At 39.2% G+C, this 19,220-nt stretch overlaps 1 protein-coding gene across 6 annotated transcripts in view; it reads right to left on the reverse strand.

Moving 5' to 3' along the window:
• lrch3 (leucine rich repeats and calponin homology domain containing 3) overlaps positions 1 to 16,026 on the reverse strand; it is a 108,494-nt gene extending 92,468 nt beyond the window's left edge. For 2 of the 6 annotated variants that reach the window (XM_062976894.1, XM_008120008.3), the window contains exon 1: positions 15,679 to 16,026. In XM_062976894.1, the coding sequence (XP_062832964.1) occupies positions 15,679 to 15,961 (283 nt within the window). In that variant the 5' untranslated portion in view covers positions 15,962 to 16,026. The remainder of the gene's footprint in view (positions 1 to 15,678) is intronic. The other 4 variants (XM_008120011.3, XM_008120010.3, XM_008120009.3 and 1 more) reach the window with 3 other exon arrangements.
• Positions 16,027 to 19,220: the final 3,194 nt, after the last annotated feature.

Below are 19,220 nucleotides of genomic sequence, written 5' to 3' on the forward strand. Positions count from 1 at the left end.
AATAATACAGTAATTATTAATACTACCGCCTTTTTCCCAGTATGGTACTGAAGAAAGTTTAGATAGCCTATAAAATTCACACCACACAAAAGGGGAAAATGTTTAGAAAGCAAAGAAGGCAACTATGAAGGTGGTGGGATTGAAAGAAGGACCTCCCCAAAGCACAAGAGGCTCGTCTTTGAGAATACTTTCCTTCTGATAATTAGACCCAAGCAATAAAAGGCTTTATGGGTCATAACTAGCACTCTGAATTGTATCTGGAACTGTTTTAACAGGGGGCTTATATGCTCCCTGTAGACAACCCAAGGTTAACAATCTGGCTATAGTTCTTTGAAAATTTTTGAACACTTTTCAAAAGCAGCTTCACGTGCAGTATGTTACAGTAATCCAAATGGAATGTAATTAAGGCATATATCATTGTAGCCAGATCCAGCAGAAACAATTGGTGCACAACCTGTAACTGTGAAGAGGCACTCCTACCCATTAACAAAATTTGAACTTTCAGGCACAAGGTAGAATCAAGCCATGAGGACACCTAAACACACAGCCTTAGGCCTAGATTTAAGAAAGGTATGAGAAAGATCTTTCTGGGAAATATGCTGGAAAACCAAGATGGCAGGAAAAAAAGGCATTATCAGACACTCTTTGTCCAGGCCCCTTGAACTTTAGAATCTCAGGAGAAAAACCTACATAAAGCATCAACCCAAACTTATTTTGATACAGTATTTAGATGTAGATGTAAGTGACATCCACCTTCCTCTCCTTGTAAAAACTAAAACTGACAAAGCTGAAAGGTGGGAGTGTTTAGAAAGCAAAGCAATGATTGTAGACACGCCCATCCCTGTTAAACATATAGGCCAATTGTGGCAGCATCAGCAGAAAGGAAGCAGGATGTACCTATCAACACCCAAAAGGAAGACAACATCAAGCAACAGGAAAAGCAGAACACACACACACTATGCTAAGTAGTTAGAGAATAAAAGAAGTCACTAGAAATGTAGAGACTAAAAGAAGTTGCTAGAAATATGAATAGGTTGGTACATTTTGACTGCTCAAAATGTAGAAAAATTAAATGTAAGAGAATACCTAAGGTGACAGATTTATGAAGCAGCTGATTTATAGTTGAAGACAGTTGTCAAAAATTATACCCTATCTTTTCTCAATCTGTAGATAAGGAGCTTAATATATGTTCTAGGGTAGGTGTGTCCAGTACACACAAAATCATCACACCAGGAAAAAAGACATTGACTTTACAGCTACTGAGAAAATCTTTGGCTAGATCAAGATTGAAATTTCCTTTGAAGAAAATATAATACATAAGCACCTTATTATGACCTGATGATTAAAATACTGGGCCCAATCTATTTTGTGACAATTACACTGCTCACTGGCATCCTCCAAATATGTGAGGTTTCCTTTCCCTTAAGTGTCCAGCAAATTAAAAGATAAAACTTCATTTTATGAAAATCACTCCTATGCACTTCTCTGTCCCTTTAGACACACTCTTTAAATTAATCTGAAGTCAAGATCTAATTCCAAAAACAATGATTGGCAGTTCACCTCAAGAAAGATATTGTAAAGCAGGAAAAAGTGTTCTAAGAGACAAACAATTTGGCTATAATGACAGATTATAAAACCCAAGGCTTTTCTTCATAGTGTGTAAAATGTGGACAGGGCTAAGCTTAACTCTTTGCTTCTCACATGTTACTAGAACCTAAAGTCATTTGAGGAAACTGAATAGTAGGATGAAAGGAAAAACATTTCACAGAGCACCAAGACACCACCCGTGGCCAGGTGCCATAACTCTCTGGGCAGGCATTGAGTAAATACGAGACTCGACTGAACAGTGAACATCATATTGCATCATAAGGACAGGTGACTCAATGAAAGCAGGTGAGTCACTCTGTTTGCCAGAATCTTACTTTCATGATAAGCCATGCTTACACTGTACGACAAAACAGCACCCAGAAACACGGTGTTTGATTTGTAACCAGCAATCTATTTTTACTTGCAGAATACAACCTGCATCCTCCAGTTTTTAATAAAAGTGTTGAAAATGATAGCACTTGTATGGATATCTAGAATAGAGGTGCAAAACTATAAATGAGCAGAAGGTAGTAGAAAAAGAGAATCGAAACTCTGAGTAAATGCCCTCCAGATTTCTCACTGACAAACAGCCCAACTAACAGAGTGTCACAGTTTGGTTTTTCTTTAAAATCTGACAAATCAGAAAGATTGGTGGTTTTGGGGATATTTTAAAGAAAATTTTCTGTTGCTGTAAATCAATTTGGGTCAGATTTAGCAAGTCTAACCTAACTGAAAAAAACAAAATATACCAGTACATATTGTGAGGTTTGTTTTAATTCTGAGAGCAAAAAAACTAAGACAGTGAAAATAGGAACATACAAACTCTTAACTTTCTAGAAACTCTCTCTAGGGGAAGTCACCCAAAAAAAGGTTAATTTCAGCTCCAATTTTAGATCTTTCTAATACTGTACCCACTTCCATTGCTACAAGAGAGGGAGGAAGGAAGAGAGGGAAAGACATGCTTTATGATGCTCAGACAATGGCCGTTTACTAGAAGAAAAACTTTCACAATTTCATTTTGTCCTGTTTGAGTTGTACTTTGTTCTTTTTCGATGTTCCAAATCAAATTTAGTAAACAAAATTTTCTAAAATGCATACAATTTCTGCAGAAAAATGCAGCATTGAGGAAATTTCTTCCACTTGACCACTGCGAGGTAACAACATTCTGGCTTGAAATGACCTCACTCTACACATCATGACATTGCAGAAATGGGAGGTCCAATTACTATCCTAAAGGATTCCTCAAATTCAAAACTGCCAAACAATTTCGTCACAAGAAAGCAGATCAGTAACCAAGACCACATGAGCTCATATGCTACTCCCATTAAATATCCTCAAAAGCAAGAATCTAATGGAAGACATGACAAGACACAAAAACATTTTTGTTTATTTCTTTTAGTGAGACATAAATGTTCTGTTGTCAATGGATGGCAAAAATCACTGTTGACTACACTGGTAGTCATTTCCGATTATGGTAATCCTAAGACCCAAGTCGTTTCTGATTCATGACAACCCTATGAATCCTATCATTTTTTTTAGGTTAAAGGTATGTGTTTTGCCCATGGTCATTCAGTGGATTTTCATAGCAGAGCTGAAATTTAAATCTTATTCTCCAGTCGTAGCTCAATTACTTTAATTACTACTATTACTTTGAAATGTTTCTACATTTTACAGAACTCTAAAGACAACATTGTAAGCTCTATGTTTGTGATGGTGAACTTATGACACGTGTGTCAGCACTGACACGTAGCCATTTTTGATGACACACAAAGAAGTATGGGGCCGCATACCGAGAAGGACGTTTCATCCTCGGCTCTTGCACAGCCAGGTGAAGTTGCCAGGGATGAAACATTTGCTGTAGTGTAGGCACTCTGTTCCAGAGGTCTGTGGGCCAAAGCAACAGAACTCCAGCACAGAGCGTTTAGTTCGGGGACTTCTGGTTAGGACTTCAGGGGATCTTTGACCTCACTTCTGGCTGGAGGAATAGGGAGCAGTGGAATGGCGTGCGGGACACATTTCCATATGTTAAATAAAAACATATTTTTCCAGAAAGAAGGGCAAGGCCCAACAAAAATGAATTGGTGGGCCGCATGTGACCCATGGGTTGGATCACACTGATTTAAACTATAAATATCCTGAAATTATGGGGTTTTGTCTCAAAGTGACATATCACCTGAGTTATTCTCAGTTCTTTGGTGAATTTTGACACATCAAGCTCAAAAGGTAGTCCATCACTGCTCTATGTTAACACAAACAGTCACAAAACAGTAACAGGATCTACATACCTGATAATACCAGAAGACTTATTTGTTCAGAACTGGACTGAGCCAAAGTGTCCTACTTTGGTATACAGTGTTCCCTCGCTACTTCACAGTTCGCTTATTGTGGATTCGCATTTTCACGAATTTTTTCATGCGGCCACCCTCCCTTGCAGGCACAAAAGGGCCCAGGCTGAGCCGCATGGCCTGGTCCGGCCTATCCTCCTCAGACCCCTGCAGGCAGCACCATTAGGCCCCACCTGCGCTTCATCGCCTCAGCGAACAAGAAGGAATACAGTACAGTACATTAAAAGAGGGAGAGAGAGAAGGAGGGATGCTATATTTATTAAAATAAATATAGTGTCCCTAGTCAGCGGATTTTCACTTATTGCGGGAGGTCCTGGAACATAACCCCCGCAATAAGTGAGGAACACTGTAAAACAATGATTAATATGCTTTAAACACAGCTTGCCATATGTCAAAATCTTTACATTTACAAATCTCTTTCTTAAAATCCACTTTACCCAATCTTGTATTGCTAAATTGATTACCGTTTTGTCTTCTGGCATTTCTCCTTCTGACCCTTTAACCATCTGTGAGTATTTTGCCCAAATCAAGATGCAAGTCTGCCAAGGCACATAAAAAAACCACAGCCTAAATACAAATCCTGGCAGTGCAATAGGTTTTGTGGATGCAAAAGGAACAGAGTCTTTTCACAAGGACAATACTAACCACTATTTCAGGAATAATGGGTGTAACTGTAAGAGACAAAAAACCAAATCAAAACAAAAAAACTTCTCTTTATAAGCTAGTGAAAGAAACGGCCTTTCGAGTTTTTTAGTTGGAAATCTCACAATTCACCAGCAAAGAGCAACATGAACACACTGATCCCTAGTAATCCTAGCCTCCCCCCCCCCCCAAAAAAAAAACCATTGGGATGCCATGTCAGTGTCAAACAGCCATCAAGCTGATAGCACCATCTCTTTAAAAGTTTTATTAATATTTCAACAACCCAAACTTGTAGGAAACAACTATTTAAACTAATTTCCTATCTACTGTTTATGTTGGCCCATTAATGAAGTAGGATTCTTAAGGAGGAAACTTCACATGTAGTTTTTTCACAGAATATATTCTGTTGTGATTAGATAAGATTTGGAAGATGGGCTAAGAATCCATGTAAATTGTTGTAGCACCCTTATCTTTGCTTCTAAATGTGCTTATTTTGATTTTCCTTAGTATTGATGTACAAACCATTCAAATTTCACTCTCTGCATTATCCAACTTCCAATCTAGGCCTCTGAGAAGTCATCAAGAATGCTTCACGAAGCCAGTGTTAACTACAATATTCAAAAAGGCAAACTGATTTAAACAAGTCCTCAAAAAATGAAATCAGTGGTTTGAGAAGCTAATTGAAACCTTGTGTAACCTGTCAATATGGAAATAAAGAGGAAAGTGGGATTCAAGTAATGAAGAATTCATTAAAACCAATACACAAATGAAACGAAGAGAGGGAAAGTGAAGAGAAAATGTATTTGTACTGTATACGACTCTTGGAGGAGATATGGAGCTCACATATAGACAATCTGCTGATCTCATTACTCTGTAGTAACTTCAGAATTGAATCCCATCTACTTTCATTTGGTGTGTCTAACATTTTGCATAAACGAATCCAGCAGTCATGTAATAACAGCTGATAGAACAAACAGCCATTTGTTGCCATATACCTTCATGTTGTTTCTGACTTAGGCCCTAAGGCTGACTCTATCACAGGGTTTCCTTGGCACAGGGTTTCCTTGGCACAGAGTTTCCTTGGCAAGATTTATTCAAAGTGGTCTTCCTCTGAGGTTGGGAGGGTGTGACTTGGGCAATATTGCCCAGTACGCTTCCATGACAGAAGGGAAAGAAGTCCTGATCACTAAAGTCATAACCCAATGCTCAAAACACTGTCCTACACTGGCTCTCTCAATGGAACAAATAGCTCAAGAATTTCCAGAAATTCCAGAAATGTATAATTTTAATCTTTACATTTTAAGTCAGAGATTTAGGTTTGGTTTTTCACTCCTGATCTCCCATAATTGCTCTCCTTCCACAAGTCCTCTTATCTCTCTCCTTGCACCTCCATCTTGATGTCTCATACAACAAGAAGAAAAACACGCCACCTCTTCCAATCCCATATCCTCAAGACAATGAAGAGAAAAATGAAGAAATATGTGAAGCTTCTAGCAAGTCAGAGAAATGTCAAGGCAAGTCAACGGTTATTCCTTGGGGAGGAGAAAGCACCAATGCCAACTCAGGAATCTCCTGCAATTTCTGTAGAACGGCCATTAATGACCTGACAAAGGGATTTGTGAAGCCACGATCTTCAATTTCATCCAGTTAAAGACAAAAAATACCCAAAACAATATCTGGAGTGTCTACATCCTCCAAGACATCAGTGTTGTTGCCATGTGTCATTTACAATTTTTGAGTACTCTTCAGGTAACCTTATCATGGGGTTTTCTTCATAAGTTTTGTTCAGAGGGATTTCTCCTTTGTTCTCCTTTGAGGCTGAGGAAATATGATTTGCCCAGGGTCACCCAATGGGTTTCTATGGCTGAGTGGGAATTTGAACTCTGGTCCTTCAGATTCCTAGTCCAACACTCAAACCACTACACCATGCTGCTCATATACACAAGTGTGGACTTACAGGTTTCGGTGGTGGATGCGAGAGTCTTTGCATAATTAAATCTAGGTGCTACCTTGCTTTGTGTGGAGATGACAATGGCGACCAATGCCTTAGTTACACCCTTTTGAATTAGTGTAAGGCAAGTCACACACTTCTAAGCCTCAGAGGAAGGGAATGACAAACTTTTTCTGAACAAATCTTGCCACTGAAACACTGTGATAGGCTCTCTTTATGGCTGTCATATTTCCAAAACGACTTGAAGGCAAATAACAAAGACCTTCGACATGGGGCTGTGTTTGAAAATACAGTTGTCCCTACCCATCTGTGGTCCAAAGCATCTGAAGAACATCTCCCCATGCAACGCTACCTAGGGTTTAAGATGGATAGGAGAGGCCCCTACTTCAAAGGTACGTTTGGTAGGAAATTGAGAGACATTATTCTCAGGGAAACTAAGAGTATGGCATGTCTTTTCCCAAAGAGATCTGCCTCTCTCCCTCCCTGTTGCTTTATTCAGGCAGGCCTTCAATAAATAACTAGGTATAAATGGACCTGCTGAACCTTTAATCTATGCAGTTATTAAGGTCCTCCTCAAAATATTTTAAATGCATGTATAATTTTATATTTGTAACATTCTTGCATTATATGAAATATTTTAATCTGCTATAAGAGGCCTCTTGTCTTCAGCTTTGGGAAAAAGGGAGGATACAAAATAAATTAAATAAACTAAAATAAAGTAGAAGAAATATTGTAAACTATTGGGCAGGATTTACTATGAGTTAGAAAAGTAGGACAGAAATGTTTTAAACAAAAAACCTACCATGCCTACAAGTTGTAGCTTTCTTTCTTTCATTGTTATGATAATAAAACAAATAATGATGCTTCTGAGCACTTAATTATTCTTGAACAATTACAATGAAAATATTGATTACAATAGACGAAAGTCTAAGTGACAACTAGTTTCCCCACAAATTGCTGTAAATGTATAATAAATGAACACCAATGCAGATGGTAAAGAGAATAAATGGAGTATTGTTTATAATTCCAACTAACTAATAATTCATTCTGTTGATGATTTTGTGCAACTGCTATTAGCATACAAGCTTTCCATCACAGGACAATAAAGCCTGTTATTACAGATTTTAGTCTTTCCCCCTTCTTTTTTGATAAAGGAATTTGCTTCAGAGCCAGTGCAATATAATGAGTAGTGTTCAAATTGGATCCAGAAGACCTGGGGTTAGATTCACTTAAATCAAATGTATCCAGTTGAAATCAATGGTACTTAAGATAGCATTGCACAATTCTGGATTCAACTCCTGGCTTCATTGCACTCCTTGCAGAAGATGTAAGATATTAATGTGATAAGTAAAATCTAAATACATTAGCTCTGAATATGATACAGACCAAAACATCTCCGTCTTTATTGGAGAAACCAAAATTTTCCACAAGCAAAACACTTTGTTCTGAATTCTGTAAATCGGAATGTTTAGATTTTGGATATTCCAGCTCAGGGGCACATGGCTTTTGAAGCAACATCCTAGAAAAATGTGAAAATAGAGACATGGCCAGCAATCCATGATAAAAGGCGCAGATTCTAATCCTTCTTGTTTTCTACTGTATAATATTTAGGATAACAATACTAAAGCAAGGCCTCAGACCAAGCAGCTGAGACAAAAAAGGAAATCCTCATGTTATTTGAAGAGCCACTGTTATGACTTTCAGTCAGAAAAAAAATGCACTGGGGTATCCAAAACAGACAGTTACTATTGGCAACCATGTAGTAAAGGGAAGGTGATCCCATCTTAATTGTACGCACCATAGAGTCCATACTCCCTGAACTGACATGCAGCCTAGGTCAGACCATTTTATGCTCCTGTCCACAAACTTTGTTTTGACTAACATATCCATGTATCAGTAGGGCTATGTTTTCTTTTTGGAATAAACAAAACAATGAACTTATTCTGACATGGTAAAAGCTTTTTATGCATTAGAAAAACACATCAATGCGTTTTTCCTCCATTCATCCAACAGGTAATTGTAATAACTGATGGGTGGAGGAAGATGTAAAACGAACATCTGCATCTGATGAGATATCTACACAGAGCAGGCAGAGATTGCCCACATATTACAACCAGCTGAGCAAAAACAATTACAGAACAACTGCAAATTATTAAGAGTACATTCACCGCTTTTTAATGTCAGGAAAAATGAAGAGAGAAGATAGAAGCAACATGCAACAACATCTGAAGGCCTCAAACCAGCCCACCATGGTTCTATGGTACGTATACCTTTCTAAGAAAGTTTGGCATATCCAACATGCTTTTTTATCATTTGTTAAGTTTCAAAACGGCTAAATACCTTCTGTAACATAACAGCCCTACTATTCTAGAGTTCTTGTAGACTACCTAACACTAAACCTGCAAGGAGTTCCCCAAGAATTACTATGCTAGAAAAAAAGCAGCAAATTTTATAAAACACCTCTGGCTTGTCACCTGAAGGAAAATCCTTATTTATCACAGCTTACCATTTGGTGAGTATTTGTAAACCTAAAGCAGTATTATTCTATATAGTATACTCATGTATTCTATATAGTATACTATATAGTATACTCTATTCTGCCTTGGTCAGACCACACCTGGAATACTGTGTCCAATTCTGGGCACCACAGTTGAAGGGAGATGTTGACAAGCTGGAAAGCGTCCAGAGGAGGGCGAATAAAATGATTAAGGGTCTGGAGAACAAGCCCTATGACGAGCGGCTTAAAGAGCTGGGCCTGTTTAGCCTGCAAAAGAGAAGGCTGAGGGGAGACATCATAGCCATGTACAAATACGTGAAGGGAAGTCATAGGGAGGAGGGAGCAAGCTTATTTTCTGCTGCCCTGCAGACTAGGACACGGAACAATGGCTTCAAACTACAGGAAAGGAGATTCCACCTGAACATCAGGAAGAACTTCCTCACTGTGAGGGCTGTTCGACAGTGGAACTCTCTCCCCCGGACTGTGGTGGAGGCTCCTTCTTTGGAGGCTTTTAAGCAAAGGCTGGATGGCCATCTGTCGGGGGTGCTTTGAATGCGATTTCCTCTTCTTAGCAGGGGGTTGGACTGGATGGCCCATGAGGTCTCTTCCAACTCTACTATTCTATGATTCTATGATAAGTTTACTCAAAAATCATGGGCCGATTTATCCACAGGCCTTAACCTTTATCCAAAAACGAACCATTTCTGAGCAGAGTGGCAAGAAGCAAGAGTTTAATCCATCCTGGGAGAACTTAAAACATTCTACTCTCTCTGCCACTGTGCCATTTTATTTATGTATTTATTTATTTTGCTTTTTTAAGAGTCTAGGTGGGAAAATGATGGCAATGGCGTTCAAGGGTGGCTGCTCCCGGGTTGGCATTAGTGTTTTCTCCTCTCCATGGAATGACGCTTGACTTACTCATGGGTAATCTCAAATCCATAATCTGGGCCCCTAGACCAGCCCTCAACAAATACATGAAGTCAATTTATCCATGACTATATACGGTACTTTCTTGAATTAACAAAAATATTTTAATAGTTACAAATATTTGAGGTAAAGTTAACCAGTCCTGACAATAGCTTTGTGACTGGAAGCAATAGCACTTTGAAAGACTATAAAGTTTCTCTATAACGCTTTAGTGCTACTAGTGCCTTGTTTACATTATTTGAAATTATGTTCTATGTACTGTACAAAACCAATATTGTTTCTACTGACATTTTTTTTTCAAAAGCAGTCTAGCTAGAAAGATTGAGGCCAAGACTTGGTAAGGCAACAGCAAATATGGGGTAAGAGGTTTAATTCCATTCCTTGTCAGTTTACATTTAGGTGACACATTATGCATGAGAAAGCACTAAGTTGTTTTAGGCAAGTGCTGCTGATACTGCTGTCTTCCATTTATTTATTCATACCTAACTGAACTTCTCTCATCACTAACTTAAAACAAGATTCTCAGTGGAAATGGAGTCACAGCTAAAAATAGCTCAATGTATTTAATAATGTTTCTACAAGAGCTACTCAGAAAAGATTCCACAAAACCCTACCACTGCAACACGTGTATTCTTAAGCACTCAATATAAAATAATAATAATAATGACGCATGAAAGTCTTGCAGAAAAGTTCCATCATTGTAGTCAACTATCTTCCCCTGTAAACATTCTAGTTCATACTTAAGCTCCACATAAAAGTATTCCTTGCTTAATTTTAATAAACATATTGCAAAGCATTATCATTGTGTGTGGAATTTTGCAGTGAAGGCCTGCTTTCAGGAAAGAGGAAATGGGAGAACTTGGCAAAAAGGCTTAATCTCACTTTTCCTCGAAACTGCTATAAAAAGCAGTTCCCATTCCTTAAATCACACTTTGCACTATGCAGCATTAATGATATCTGATGTTTTAAAAGTGTAGAAGGGGTGGGGTGAGTGTGCTTGCTGTATTCTGGCCCAAATACCAGAGCAAAAAACAAAAGCAATTATTGATTCTGAAGAAATGAAGGCAGACAGGAATGGATTTGAAGCTGTACTACATTATACATTACAGACAACCACAAATGCTCATACTTAAAAGCTAACACAGACTATCACCACCACAATCCTAAATACATTTCATTGAAACTCTATCAACCATTGATCTAGTGATATTACTCAGAAGGACAGAGGCAGACATACTGGATTTTAAAGTGGGGAAAAAGTCAGGAAGCCAAATTAGCTGCAGGGCACAAAGTCAGTGTCACATTTTAAAACTGCTGTAGTCATTAAGAACATGGGCTATGAACCAGAAAGTCCCCAGAACAAATCTCTGCATCAGGCAGTTCAACTCACTAACTGGCCTTAAGCAGGCTACTCTCAAAGAGGCCCAGCCCCCTGTTCCCAGTATGTAAAATAAGAATATTATTAGTCAGAATTACCATGAAAGCTTTCACTATTGAGGTAAAACAGTAATGCTGGAATTCTCCAAAGGCATATGATTCTGGGTATTTTAAAAATAGTTTTTTTCCAATACTATATTCATTAATGTTTTTGGAATCTTCCACAAAGCCATGGAAGTACAATAATAACATAACACATCTATGACTCACTACACTATCATCACAATGTCGACATCCTTTTGAAATGAAACGCGGTCCAGAATTCATGCTGACCAACCACAGCGTTCACTGATCACAACTTGATGAAGCACTTCCCAAGATCTATCAGCAAGAGCAAAAACAACAGAAGTGGACAAGACTCAAGGATCACATCCAGAAGATTTTTCAGGTGAGTCATTTTTCCTGCAAGAAACCTGAAGGTTTTTTTGGGGGGGGGGAACACATCAAGTTTTTCAATAGCTTTATCAGTTTCAAAAGTTTGTGTCCATGGATGGTAGCATCTGAATCCATGTGCCAATGGATCTTGGGAAATGTTTCAAAGCCTAATCATTATAATGTTCATGTTTGTAATGACCACTTCCAGTCATAATCACATACCAAATCATATGATTCAGAACTTCTAGTCACTGGATTATACTTCTGCCTGTTCAGTTATTTGTCTATTCATCTGGTCCATCTGCATTCTATTAATCCCACACAGTCCAGTTTGACAGATTGTTCTCATTTGGACAGGCCTCTAAATGCTTAATCTACTTTGCGTTATTTTACCCATCTTAAATGCTGGCTGCTACATTCAGGCTGTATTATCTGGTAAGTACACTGTGAAGTTGTCAGTTACCGGTCTCGTTGAGGCTATATTTAGAGTGGAATATTTGCTTATACAATCTACAGCTGTAACATAAATGCGAATGATAGCATACTCAATTTTTTGATATGCAGAATAAGAAACAGCTCTACCTAAGCCAGAAACTCCAAATCCCCTCTGCATTATGATTAAAAGTACTTAATCCCTCAATCTAATTGTGCCAAACTGTTACCCATTAAGACCGGCCTCCATTGTTGTCCACTGGACTGTCCTACTCATGTGGCCTCATGAAATTCCTAAGGTATGAGGATGGGACTAAGAAAAAGAGTTGTTGATTGAACACATTACATGCACCTTTTTCCTTGCAAATCCGTTTTCAGAAGTACAGTAGAGTCTCATTTACCCAACACTCACTTATCCAACGTTCTGGATTATCCAACACATTTTTGTAATCAATGTTTTCAATAAATCGTGCTATTTTGGTGTTAAATTCATAAATACAGTAATTACTATATAGCATTACTGCGTATTGAACTACTTTTTCTGTCAAATTTGTTGTATAACATGATGTTTTGGTGCTTAATTTGTAAAACCATAACCTAATTTGATGTGTAATAGGCTTTTCCTTAATCCCTTCTTATTATCCAACATATTCGCTTATCCAACGTTCTGCTGGCCCATTTATGTTGGATAAGTGAGACTCTACTGTATAATATTTTTGCTAGCAAGTCTCTGCAGGAAGGCCTCTTTTCACTCACTCACTAAGAGGAAGGGTGTACTGTCTTTCTAAATCCCAAACCCCATTTCACTCTCCCTCCCCCACACACACTTTCCTTTTATCCATAACACAGGGAAGAGAACACAGATTTGTTGGGCTCTTCCATTTCTGCAGCTTCAAAGCCGAGAACAAGCTTTTCATTCATCATGCCTGTTAGAGAGGCAATGTGACACTTGCCATAGCAAGTCTGCTGACTATCTCTGTTGAAATCCAGGATTTCTTTTTCCTGATGGTGAAGAATCTTCCTTTGCTGAAGAAGTCCATCTACCATTCATCCCCACTTTGTTTTAGAAGTTGCTGTATAACAGTGTACACCAATGGGCTGTATGTTTTGCAACCTGTACCTTAACATCTGCTCACATTAATCCTTTGTCAATGTACCTCTTCTTATCCCCAGGCATTCTTCCTTCCTTTGGAAAAAAGGGACGATAAGCCTCCTCTGGGCAGGAACCTGTCTTTTATTATGTGTGTGTGTGTGTGTGTACATGTAGACAAGTCAACAGATGACACCATGTAATGTATAACCATTACTGTCTACTCTCTGAGGAATAGTTTCCCACAAGGCAGGTGAGAAGAGTTAATAAATATTTTAGTATTATTACACAAAGCTACTCAAACATTTCCCACAATTCATTCTACTTTTGCAAGTTTTTTATTTTTCTCCTGGAAACATACTTTGCAGATATACTCACATAAAGCTTTTAAGGTTTGTAACCTACATAAGGATGAATTACTACAGAGTGACTTTAAGAGTTCTGCTAAATTTATGTATATCTAGCCAACTCTACCCACATTTATTTATAAACATGCCCCACTCTCCAAACGACCAAACTTTTTGCATGCAACCCACTGACTAACAAACCATCAAGGAGCTCTTTCTAGCGCATGTTTGGAATTTCATTTCTTGCTATTTGAATCCCCGAAGCAGTAGAAAACAAGGTCCCTTCATTTTCCATATAATTGCTCTTTAGATACTGAAAGGAGGAGGATTATAACAAGGGCTTGGTCCTAGATCATTCTGGTCATATTTTTCTGAAAGTTCCTACTTGAACTGCAGTGATCAAAAATTGGCAAATTAGTCTAGGTGAAGCATTACTGTTACTTCCCTTGCTTGGAAGACTGCATTTCTGTGAATGCGAACCAGAAGTGCATTAGCCTTTTGGCCACAGCAATGACACCTCTGAGTGGTATCTGGCTTATGATCTACAGGAGTCTTCCATGTTTTTAGAACTGCTACCTCATGCTATTTGAATTTCACTTAAACACAAGTAACTTCACTCACCATTTGCTTCCTCCCTTTTCCGCATATTCATCCAAGTTAAAGTTGTATTTGTTTAGAGGAAAGAAAAAAAAACGTAAATCAGGGCTGGGCAATGTGTGGTCCTTCAGATACTGTTGGATTCCAGTTCCCATCAAGACAGGTGACTGTGCAGGGAGCTGGGAGTCATAGTCCAGCCAGCTCTGGAGGACAACACTTTGCCCACCTCTCTCACTTATCCAACATAAACGGGTGGTAGAACGTTGGATAAGCGAATATTTTGGATAATAAGGAGGGATTAAGGAAAAGCCTATTAAACATCAAATTAGGTTATGATTTTACAAATTAACCACAAAACATCATGTTATACAACAAATCAGACAGAAAAAGTAGTTCAATACGCAGTAATGCTATATAGTAATTACTGTATTTACGAACTTAGCACCAAAATATCATGATGTATTGAAAACATTGACTACAAAAATGCATTGGATAATCCAGAACCTTGGATAAGTGAGTCTTGGATAAGTGAGACTCTTCTGTGTGTGTGTGTGTGTATATATATATATATAAATAAGAGATAAATGTGGGAAATAATAACAATAATAAACCTTTTACATACCCTGTTTCCCCTAAAATAAGACATCCCCAGAAAATAAGACCTAGTAGAGGTTTTCCTGAATTGCTAAATATAAGGCCTCCTCCAAAAGTAAGACCTAGCAAAGTTTTTGTTTGGAGGCATGCCCGCTTGCAGGATCGGTAAATGTACGTACCAGAAAGTGTTGTACATGGAAATATTGATAGTAACAAGAAATTCTTGATAGGATCCACAGTTTGTCTGGTTATGCTGGTTTATGATGACAACTACTGTACAGCATATAATAAATGTTCTTTTTTTTGTTCAACAATAAATGTGAACCCTTCTTCATGGAAAAATAAGACATCCCTTGAAAATAAGACCTAGAGCATCTTTGGGAGCAAAAATTAATATAAGACACTGTCTTATTTTCGGGGAAACACGGTATGTTCAATCGACAGACCCAGTCTTTTGAACTTGAACACGCCCATCTGTATTTTAGAATGTGTTTGATGAATGTCTGATGTAAGCTAATAATTTTTAATCTGATTTATAGTGTATTGTACAATTTTTATATGTGTGTTTTATTGTAAGCCGCCCTGAGTCCCCTGGTGGGTGAGAGGGGCAGGATATAAATGTTGCAATAAATAAATAAATGTGGAGATGGCATAACAATAATAATATGTTTGGGAGGTATATGTGTGTATATGTATTCAAGAGATAAATGTGGGAAATAATATTATGTTTATATATACACACAATAATACTTGGTTTCCCAATGTCCTGAGGGAAAGGGGCGCGGATGTGCTTTATCGCGCGACGAAAGCGGGTTACAACAACAACACCCTCCCCCTCTCCCCCGTGAAGTGCTCACCGGCCTGGGTGGTGTCGGCGAGGTCGTGCGGGGCGGCACTGTTTCGGGGGAACTCGCGCAGTTTCCTCCCGCTCAGGCCCAGCGCCCCGCTGCTCGCCGCTTCCTCCAGCGCCCGCTCCAAGGAACGCGTCCACGACGACGGGCCTCCCCCCGCCGACGAAGAAGACGAAGCAGCGGCGGGGGCGGGCGCCGGGCAGCCGTTGTGGCCCGGCATCAGCCCCGAAGAACCGCCGCTCCCGCTCCCCTCAGACAGCAGCGCCGCCGCCGTCGCCGCCGCCGCCATTTCCCCTCCCCTTCGCCGCCGCCTCTTCTTCTTTCCCTCAGGGAGCTCGCCCGCACTGCGCGTGCTCCGCCCGGCGCGAGGAAAAGGGACAGCGCCTGCGCGGAGAAGGAAGGGCGGAAGTGTGTCGCCGGGGCCTCGCGGGAGGGAACGCGCCTGCGCAAAAGGGGCAAGTCCTGGAATGAGTTTATTCCATGCTTCTCCCAAGGAATGCTATTGGCTGGCTGTGACTTTGTCAGGCTGTGTGGCCCTGTTCCAGCAACGTTTTCTCCTGACGTTTTGCCCACATCCGTGGCAAGCATCCTCAGAGGTTGTGAGGTCTGTTGGAAACTAGGCAAGTGGGGTTTATATATCTGTGGGATAATGTGCAGGGTGGGAGAAAAAAAAGAACTAATGTTGCAGTTAATCACCTTGATTAGCATTGATTAGCCTTTCAGTTTCAAGGCCTGGCTGCTTCCTGCCTGGGAGAATCCTTTGTTGGGAGGTGTTAGCTGTCCCTGATTGATTCCTGTCTGGAATCCCCCTGTTTTCTGAGTGTTGCTCTTTATTTACTGTCCTGATTTTAGAGTTTTTCAATACTGGTAGCCATATCCTGTTCACTTTCGTGTTATTGTTTATTGATGTGTTGTATATTGTTATTGTTTTGTATTTGATATTTCTGTGTGCCACCCCAAATCCCCTCCGGGGGAGATGGTTGCAGGATACAAATAAACTTATTATTATTAATATTATTATTATTATTATTTCATGGTTTCCTCCATTCTGCCGAAATTGTCCATATGCTTGTGGATTTCAATGGCTTCTCTTTGTAGCAGTTGTTAGTGATCCATCATTTCTGCATTCTCAATATTATTACTGGGTTGCTGTGACTTTGTCAGGCTGTGTGGCCCTGTTCCGGCAGCATTCTCTCCCGACGTTTCACCTGTATCTGTGGCTAATAGCATCTTCAGAGGAAACCAAGTGGAGTGTATATATACCTGTGGAATGTCCAGGATGGGAGGAAGAACCAGAGTAAAGCAAGTGTGAATGTTGCTATTAGCATGCTTGAATAGCATTGAGTAGCCTCGAAGCTGCAAAGTCAATCAGCAAGGGTCTCTACATATAGGTAGCCTGGCCTCTGTTGCTTGAAGGCACTAATAATAATAATAACAACAACAACAACATAATGACAAACTGTATTTTTTACCCACCCTCTCTCCCCGGAAGGACTCAGGGTGGCTGACAAAAATGAAAAATGGCAAACATTGAATGCCACGTGCAAATAACAAATTTAAAACATTAAGCAAACAGTAAAGAACAACACTCAGAAAACAGGGAAATTCCAGGCATGAAACAAGGAGGGCCAGCTAAAATCCCGCAACAAAGGATCCCCCCAAGCAGGAAGCAGCCAGGCTTTGAAGCTGAAAGGCCATTCAATGCTAATCAAGCTGGCTAATTGAAACATTCACACCTGCCTCCAACAGACAAGAGTTCTTTCCCCCACCCTGGACGTTATTCCACAGGTCTATATATAAACCCCACTTGATTAGTTTCCAACAGCCCTCACAACCTCTGAGGATGCCTGCCATAGATGTGGGCAGAATCTCAGGAGAGAATGCTTCTGGAACATGGCCATACAGCCCAGTAAACTCACAGCAACCCAGTGATTCCAGCCATAAAAGCCTTCAAAAACACATATATTAATTATTTTATATTATATATTATTAATATTACTATATTATTAATTCCCAAAATTGATTGCTTTTTTGTTCTACCATGTTTTGTCTTGCTTGAATAAAATTGCATATTAAAATATTAATACCAAAAAGGCCCATTTCAGCAGTAGCTTTTCACAGCAAGAGCTTTTCCACCACCATTTTATTTATACGTTGTTAAAATGAATGCAATTGCTCTCCAGTCCAAATTTGAGATCAGTTTTCATTATTTGAAGCCAATTCCATACGTGAAACCACAGCCAATCTGTTCTTTTGTTGCTTTTCAACTTTTTCAGAAATGGACTATATCCTCCTTGCTATGTGAGGAAGGGACAGGCCCTAAGAGTTAGAATATACAAGTGTTTGTAAGGTTAGCACAAGGACCTACAGCAGGCCCCTCCATTATACCTACCAGTTAATACAACTTTGTGTGCATTGTACCCTAACCCTCATCCTTTAAAGCCATAGAAGCTCTAAATTCACATTTAAATAGTTCTCTATCTAATCGCAAAACAGTCAAGGCAAAGCTATTAGGCGAAACATTCGGCTCAAAATCCCCCAACGATAAAGAGGAGGCCAGATTTCCTGTTGGAGAGACTGCATGAAATGGTAAGCGATCAGATCTCAGGCAATGCTTATGGCCTGATAAGGATGAAGTTGGGAGGAAATGCTGGTTTTGAGAAAGGTCACCAGCATGGCAATGTTTCATCACTAATACCACTACGGAATATGATTTCTGTTCCTGGGTTATAAATGTCATTTCCTAACTGGTTCTATTATAAAAACATGGAAAAGGTTTATTAAATTGTAAAAACTTTGTTTCTGCCTTTCAATGAATATCATTGAATCATAAAGTTGGAAGAGACCTTGTGGTCATCCAGTCCAACCCCATGCCAAGAAGCATCTCATAGTCTCAACCAATTCAACCAAATTTGTGGCAGCCACAAAAATGAAGTTTCTGGAGTACAACAACTACTTTCAAAGTAAATACTGCACAACTATACAGGAAATGACACTTTCAAACCAGGAACAGAAAACATTTCAAATGTTGTTACATGGGGTGATCTGGTACATTAATTAAATATATAGACACATATACAAAGAACTGAAGGCAATATTATATTATACGGGCCTCACTTGCTTCAAGCATGAGCACCCTAAGATACATAGTACTAGAGATAGAGAACTATTTATTAATTGATGCAAATGTCTTTAATTCCACGACAAGTATCTTCTAATATACTTCCTCAGTGCTACGAATCCCATGAATAATTCCCCATATTATATAATCTTTCTTAAAATCAGTGTGCTATTGAAACACTTAAACTCTACATCAGAAACATATGGTACAGATCTTTGTACCGTGTATTTTAATGTATGTGTTTCATAATAGTATGCTTTACTATTTGTATTTTATGCTGATGTGTTTTAACAGTGTTGTGCCCTGCCTCGAGCTGTGAGAGGCAGATAGCCAATAAAAGTTATTATTAATTTATAAGTACCGTACTAATTTGTCTCTTGTGGATGACAGTGAGTTGCAAAAGTCAGTTTCCAGCACACACAACCAC

Source organism: Anolis carolinensis, chromosome 3 (genome assembly GCF_035594765.1).
Source record: "Anolis carolinensis isolate JA03-04 chromosome 3, rAnoCar3.1.pri, whole genome shotgun sequence".
NCBI classification, from domain to species: domain Eukaryota; kingdom Metazoa; phylum Chordata; class Lepidosauria; order Squamata; family Dactyloidae; genus Anolis; species Anolis carolinensis.